This window comes from Alosa sapidissima, chromosome 6 (genome assembly GCF_018492685.1).
Source record: "Alosa sapidissima isolate fAloSap1 chromosome 6, fAloSap1.pri, whole genome shotgun sequence".
In the NCBI taxonomy this organism is placed as follows: domain Eukaryota; kingdom Metazoa; phylum Chordata; class Actinopteri; order Clupeiformes; family Clupeidae; genus Alosa; species Alosa sapidissima.
The window spans coordinates 20,136,605-20,144,839 of record NC_055962.1 but is presented as its reverse complement, the minus strand read 5'-3'; the positions used below and the strand labels follow the sequence as shown (position 1 = coordinate 20,144,839).

Below are 8,235 nucleotides of genomic sequence, written 5' to 3'. Positions count from 1 at the left end.
GCGTGTGCATGCGTGTGTGTGTGTGTGTGTATGTATGAGTGTGCGTGTGCATGCGTGTGTGTGTGTGTGTGTATGAGTGTGCATGTGCATGCGTTTGCGTGTGTGTGTGTGTGTGTGAGTCAGGGTTATTTGTATTCTCATATCTCTGCTATGATGAGCGTGATATTTTCTCTCTGCCCTCTGTCTCCTCTTTCTTTCTCTCCTCATCTCTCTCTCCCCATCTCTCTCTCTGTCTCTGTCTATTCCCTCTCTCTCTCTCTCTACTCCCTCTCTCTCTGACCCTTGACGTCAGTATGCAGCATTGACGTCACTGTTCGGCTGAGGGAGGTAGACCCTGGGGATAGAGGGGGAAAGAGAAAAAGAGGAAAGGGAAGAAGGGATAGAGAGCATGGGGAGGAAGAGCTATAAAGACAAAAGGGATGAAGAGAGAAGGCGAGTGGAAGTGTGTAGGCATCTCATTGGTATTAGATGAGCACACTTGGTGTGATGGTGGTGTTTAGCATGTGTGAGTCATGAGAGGAGAGGAGAGAAGCGTGCCATGACAGTGAGAGACCAAGACACGCACAGAGGCATTGCAGCAGTCTCCCTCGCTGTGTGTGTGTGTGTGTGTGTGTGTGTGTGTGTGTGTGTGTGTGTGTGTGTGTGTGTGTGTGTGTGTGTGTGTGTGTGTGTGGGTTTGGGTGTGTGTGTGTGTGTGTGTGTGTGTGTGTGTGTGGGTTTGGGTGTGTGTGTGGTGATGTCTTTTCAGAATAAGTTGGAGCTGCCATGGGGCTTTGGCTTCAAACTTCAATTCAGCTCACAATTCAGCTCTCTCCTCAGTAGGCACACATGTATGTTGACACACACACACTAACACACACACACACACACAGAGAGAGACATACACAGAGAGAGAGAGAGAGAGAGACAGTCACAGAGACAGTCAAGAGCATCCACCCAGCACAGCTCAAATATTTGCACTTACTCTGTCCTCCAAACCTCAGTGCCGCACAGGGTGAGTGTGAATGTGTGTGTATGTGTGTATGTGTGCGACTGTGCGTGTGTGCACGTGTGTGTGTATGCGTGTGTGTGTGTGTGTGTTTTCCAGAGTCTAAGTGAGACACAGAAGGACTAAAGGAATGACAGTGTTGATACTTGCCCTTGTGCAGTGGGCCACAGCTTAGCCTCTCGTTGTAGAGTAGGTGAGAGTATATATATATAAGGCTGTTGGGGAATCACACAATGCATATCTCACACCAATGCGGATCACCTGGATGATTATAAATATATATATATATATATATATATATATATATATATACACTTCTCAAAAAAATTAAGGGAACACTTACAGTTTTCCACAGTTGTTAAAACACCTTTTTTGAAACCTTCCACCCTTTTCTCCATTCTCAAATTACATTCACAGAATGTCTGACAGTTCTTGCAAAATAACAGTCGCAGTATAAATAACACTTGCAAAATAACAGTGAGCAGTATATATATATATATATATATATATATATATATATAATGATATAAATGTACCTGAAATGTAAATGTACCTGAGTACCTGATTCTTTAAACTTAGAACTAGAAAATGTAATTTCGAGAAAATTACCAGTGCATATATGCAGAAAATATAAGAAAATATAAACATGTGTGCAGAAAATATAAACATACTGTATATTAACATAAAATGCCAAATAAACTTTTATTTGGAAACAGTTGCCAGGAGTCATAGTTGACTGTTGAAATGGCTGAACAGTTAAATAGTTGAGTAGTTTAAATAGTTAAATTATTTAATAGTGAATTATTGTAGTGAGTACATTTATTTTGAAACAGTTGTGGGCAGAGGAAATAGTAGTCTTAAGAGAGCCAGATTGTATGCTTAAAGCCTGAGACAGAGTATATAGTTTAAAAGTTGATAGGCAGATTGTTTAATGGATGTTGGTGGATAGTTTAATGGGTAGATGTGTGAATGGTTTGAAGAGGATGAATGGATAGAATGTTGGATGGAATGTGCCTTATATCCTTGTAGAATGGAGAGACAGAGAGAGTTGGCCTAGTTAAGCAGAAAGCAGTTGATACAGGTGCAATCAGTTTAACTGGCCCTTTGATGGGTCCTAGTTGAGCAGCTGGAAGGTGATACAGGTGCAAATCAAGTTAATTAGTCCATTGTGATGTCATAGTGCTAATGCAAAGTCTATGGGGAAAAATAAGCTGTTTTTTTGTTAATATCTCAAAAAGTATAAAGTTTACAAAAATGAAAAATACATTCCTCAAGTGTCCTTTTCAAGACCTACGTTACAAAGTTTGAACAAAGTTTCTACGATAAACGGTTGAAGCTGAATTAGACGCAGACATTTGGTGGGAAGATTAATAATAAGAAGAAGAAGACTTCGGATAACAGAACAGTGCATTTTCATGCACTGTAATTAAATGCGATAAATGTACTTACTCAATGAGTCACAGAGGACCAGGTTGGTTAGTTGGTTGGCTGTGAGAATACACCCTTAGCCAGCATGTAATAGTGACACTAATTGGAAGAGACCACAGCTTGTCTGGAGAAGGGAAAACCAGAGTGGACCTTGACTGACCCGAAGCCCATAGGAACTGCAGCCAGCTCGAATCAACGCTTTAATCACCCCACCCCTACCCCTCCAGGGTGGTCCAAACATGGGGTTCACCCCAGTCCTCCTTGGAAGCCTTAAATGCACACACGCACGCACACACACACACACACACACACACACACACACACACACACACACACACACACACACACACACACACACACACTTCTCCCATCGGTGGTCCTCTGGGTAAAAGCAGAGGGGATGGATTGAGCGTTTGACCTGAACCTCCTGGCTTTTCTCGTGGGATTACTGGTTGTGAGGGGGATTATTGTAAATAATTTCATAACGCCAGGAGAGGGGGGATTACATTTGTGGAACAGCGCTCTCTAGAGGCGGTTTGCTGTACCGCATGGCACCAGCAGGACCGCATGGCACCAGCAGGACCGCAATGGACTGACTTTGTGCCAATGTCAACAGTTTGTGTGTTGGTTCATCTTCATGGACATTGATTTCCTTAAAGTGTGATAGGAAATCTGTGGTATCTATCGTCCTGTATGCACTCTAATGACATAAGTGACCGTGGTGGAGATGAGAATAGTCAAGGCAAGGACACCGTCCACTTCCGCACAGCTGCGATATTCAGCTGAAATCAGCTCGGTATTCTTGGGAATTTTCCGTACATTGCAGTTGACTCTGTACATCTGGCAGTCCTCCAAGGTCTAAAGTCATCCCAGAATGTGAACGAATTGCTGGCCTGACTGCTATTGGGATGAGAACTGTAGCCTAGACATTTTAGGGGGGAACTCTGAGACGCATGAGGCAGCACCCAACTAAGTTCCCCTGACCTGGGTTCAGTGCAAACCTGAGGTCATTGCCCAATCTCTCTCTCACTCTCATGTCCTGTCAGTCCTCATTGTCTTGTCAAATAAAAGCAAAAAGCCTTAAACACGTACTTAGAGAGATATAGTATTAAAAGCGGAGTCACCATTACTTGGTTTTGCATGTTCTGCATCATGTGTGTTTTGAGATTGCATTTAAAAATCATGCTCACAATATGTAGGCATTTCTCAAAGTTCGACGTCCGCTTCGACATCACCAGTGCTGTGACAAGGCAGTTGTGACGTCAAGACGAAATGGATTATTTTGGGTTGACAAAGCCGCCCACGTAAGGCTGCTGTTGAAAGCCCAGTGTCTGAGTGCTGTGTGATTATGTCCTGGAATGTTTGAGTCATCATCATATCCAAAGCATCTATTAAAAACTGAAAACGCCAGGGTGGAGTAAATAGATACTGACTAGTCTCTCTCTCTCTACCTCCCTTCTCTGTGTCCCTCCTTTCCTCTTTTCATCCCTCCCTCTGTCTTTGTCCCTCTTTCTTTAGGAGAGAAGTTTGAGCTGCATGCCGGCACAGAGTCCACCCCCAGTGTGGTCGTCCACGTGTGCGACAGCGACATAGAAGAGGAGGAGGAACCAAAGAACTGCCCCAAGCCAAAAATCATCCAGACCCGGCGCCCGGACCTGCCCGTCTCCCACTGAACTCTCACCCACCCAACGCCACCCATCATCCCCTCACCCCTGCAACATCCACCCCCTCACCCCTGCAACATCCACCCTCTCTACCACCCCCCCACCCCCCACTACCACCCATCACCCTCTCACCCCTGCAACATCCACCCTCTCTACCCCCCATCACCCCCTCACCGCCACCAAGCCAGCACATCTCTCCTCAGGCACTCACCGTGGGAGGAATCAACAGATCTTCATCACCAACCCACCCCCCCCCACCCCCACCCCCACCCCACACACACACACACACACACCCAAGAATGGCCCCAGAAACAGCCCCTTTCCACACACACCCTTGGTCCAGACAATGGTCTACTCTAGTTGAGAGTAGTCGGAGGAGACCCGCTCTCTGTTGCTCATCTGATACACAGCTGTTCATGTTATCATCACAGAAGTTTTTTTTATTTTATTTGCTTTCTTTTTGTTTTTATTTTGTATTTTGACAAAAAGCCAGAACTCTCACTCTCTCTTTCTAACTTTAACTCTACCACTTTCCCCTCCTACCTTCTGTCCACTCTATGTCCATATCTGTTTCTCTGTCTCATACTCCTGGTTCACTCAAGGGTACCCGGATTTCACCTCATCACAAGTCGTCATTGAGTTCTCATTGACAACAGCAAATTGGGGTACGCAGGGAGTTAATTAGAGGGAAGATAGGAACAAATCTGATGTAAAGGTGTTTAGATTTGACACTCTGATTTAATTGAAAGGGATATATCAACACAACACACACAGCAATACATTAATATTGAGCCAGAATTACAGTCTGTAGCAAAAGCAAATGAGCTAGCTATGTGTGCATTAGCTTGTGTTGCTTTCTCACTCTCCTGTTCCTGACAGATTAACCGTGAGGTTGTAATACTTCTTGAAAGCCAATAGGTGGCAGCATGCATCTGATTGCTCACTATCAAATTGGTTCCTTGTCTTTGACGCATGCTTGTGTCAGAAGCCTATTGGTCTACCATAACAAACATGTCTGCCCAAGAATACCATGCCATGTAGCTCTGGGATGGTCGTTACTGGCTTGGACTCAAAGTGGTGGTCTAGAAATGCGATGGCCTGCGTGTGTTACATGTGACTGTCCTAAGGGCTCATTACAGTAGAAGTTTGCAATTCCAGGCCCTGCTATCTTCTTGATGGGTATAGTGGCTACTGGGCTAGCCAGGGATCAGCTCATTCAACATTTACTCTCACAAAATCTACTTAATGTTGAAGAACATAATCATTATTGTGTCATGTAAGCCCAAGATGATTTGGTAAGGTTCATTCATTGCAATACTGCTGACCACAATAGGGTTTCGAATCATGCCAATGCATGCAGGGGTCTTATCATTTTTTCTGAATCATATTGGGGTCTGTTTGCTGCGTTTTGAATGATTTTTAGAATTTTAATTAGATTCAAAACGTAATACTTCTGAGGGTGACAAGACCTGGTGTGGCACTTCAAGTGAATTGATCTGATATTTCTAGATGTCATTTTTATCTCCTCAATGTGAATTTCTCTCTTGCTCTGTACTTGTCTTGTTCCTTAAAGATCTGTTTAAGGTGTGTAAGAAAATATAAAATAGACATTTATTTCGCCTGTACATACAGGCGAGCATAATTCCATAGGATGAAGTGAAAAGCCAACTGATTCTGTTAGATGTGGAAAGAGTGTCTGTAGGCTAATGCATGGTTACATCATTTGTTACAACTGTTGTACATCTCGCCATTCTTTGTGTGCCTCCGTAGAGTGCAAGAAAGATATAAAAGAACTTGTTTTGTAAAAACAACAAAAAAGAGCTAAGGGGGGATGCATGACCATAAAGATATACCATCCATTTAAGCCTGTATCATTTTAGTGAGCTACACAAAAATCCTCCAAGTGCTATTACCGTCTTTGAGAAAGAGGGTCTGCAGACTAACTCAAACAGCTTTTTTTCCCCTTCATTCAGTGTCTTTTTGGCGTGCCTGGTTCATGTTTTTCTTTTTTTGGCTTAATCTGAATACATATTGATTCAATCACCCCTTTGCAAAGCCATACTTTTAGCATCACTTTATTTCAGAACAGATAATCCATCACTTGGAAAAACAATAACTGCAGTTATGGGACAAACAGTTGCAGTTACACTGCAGTTTTTCAGGTTCAGTGCATTACAATGCAGTTTCATATCCAAAATACTGCATTATTGTCTTCATGAAATTACTTAACAACTGCAGTTTTGACACTAGAAAAACTTAACAACTGATAAACTGCTGTTATTTTTTGTAAGGGATAAATGATAATGAAAGTTTTTCAAAGGGTGTGGTTCTAATGTAATAGGTCCTGTCTTAGGTCCAGGGGTCACTGTGTAGCACTGTGCTGTCTCCTTACTGTGAAGTAACAGCTCTTTGGGTCGTAATGCTATATGTGCCGTTCTCATAAGGACTCCAAATTCATCACACACTAAAAAAGAAGCCTCAGACTTCACTCCACACATGTGCTGTTTATATCCCACTGTAATGACCTTCAGTCATAAGACATCATGTGTAACGGGTTACCTCACACCATCCGCCCGCCCTTGTAAAATAGACATATTGGTGTTTTTAGTTCCCTGGACATTGCTGAGGTGTTGAATGTAAATGGATTGTGTTACAAATAGACAACTGTAGGTTGGAATGTTCAAACAGTTGTTTGTTTGTTTGTTTTGTTTTGTGTTCAGTGGATCAATTTGTCAGTCGAATCAAATACATATGTGATGAAAATGAAAGTGATGGCTCCCCATTAGCTTGGGAAGGGTGTAGGGTACGTTTAGGTGGAGGCTGTATAGTCCTCTCTCTCTCTTTCTTTCTCTCTATCTATTCATTTCTCTCTGGGATGTTCATATCCTGGGTATCCTCACTATACTCAGTAGGGTCATTACGCACAGAACATGGCACTTGAGATGGTACAGGACCCAAGGTCACACATAAACTTCCTGCATGTGTCACATGTCAATCTCTTGCGTGCGTAATCCAACATGGCCACTCCTTTCGTCCCCCTCTCCAATCCAGGCTTTTCAACTCACTAGTTTCAAGTAGTTTCTAGATCCATGTCTCAAACATGCACACATCAGCTGCTTTCCTCAGCATTCTCGATCATTTCTTTGTACACCCTGTATTTTGAGCTGTTCGTGCCGGTGTGCATATTGTTAAGACGTCCAGACCTTCTTTCCTCGGTTTTCTCCCTTTTCTGTCTTTTTTTGGGAAAAGAAACAATATGCTCTGTGTTCTTTTTGAGAGTCTGGTTGGGAATTAGTGTCACTGACTTTGAGAAACAATATCTGTAATGTGTATACTCGTGCAAGACCATTGATGTACCTTTCATCTACATGTACAATCTGCCTGCCTACACTAAAGAAACATATCTGTATATATTAATCAATACTATTTTTACTGCATTTTTGTACAAATATTCATGGTAGCCATGTACAAGTAGTCAAACTGAATCTACAGTAGTATTAAAAAAAAGAGTTTGGTTTTAGACTGGTATTCTTTGTGTTTTTTCTCTTCCCGTTCTGATAAGCAGCCAGCTATCTAAGGTCTCAGAGAACAGTTTGAGCAACATCATTAAAAATATGAATCCATAAAAGCCCATAACCTTACAAAGGAGCATTGAATTTTCTGAAAACATTGTACACTATTCCCTTTCCAGTTCCTTGTTCTCACTAGGAATGGTTCATGTATCACACACACATCTGTGTAGGCCTATATAATATCAGCCATTTCCAATGAGAAGAAAACCTATATATAATTTTGCAGTTCAGTGTATGTAACGTCACTTTTCCAATTTGCTAGTAAAAGGCTCGGGGCAACAAGAGGAATATTCAAAAATGAAAATCTGAGGATTGAGGCGTGAAATTGCAACATGAATTGGCCAACCTCTGCAAACTCCCATTCCTATGCTAAGCAGCACAAGTGCTCAGTCTCTGCAATTCCAGCTTGCCTGGAGTCATTACTTCACATCTCCGTTTCATTGGCAGAAGCCCAAGAAGAGTCCAATGCAGTCAGTTTTTCCCCCACCCAAAGCATCTTTGGCAGCACCTCAAATCAACGAGTTGTCAATCACATGCATGACATACTAGTGTGGACCATTTGGGTGAAACATTCCAGCGGAGA

General features: G+C 42.6%; 1 protein-coding gene across 2 annotated transcripts in view; it reads left to right on the top strand.

Annotated features, from left to right (window-relative positions):
- rcan2 (regulator of calcineurin 2) overlaps nucleotides 1-7,600 on the top strand; it is an 84,048-nt gene extending 76,448 nt beyond the window's left edge. For both annotated transcript variants that reach the window (XM_042096214.1, XM_042096215.1), the window contains one exon: nucleotides 3,935-7,600. In XM_042096214.1, the coding sequence (XP_041952148.1) occupies nucleotides 3,935-4,089 (155 nt within the window). In that variant the 3' untranslated portion in view covers nucleotides 4,090-7,600. The remainder of the gene's footprint in view (nucleotides 1-3,934) is intronic.
- The last annotated feature ends 635 nt before the right edge of the window (nucleotides 7,601-8,235 follow it).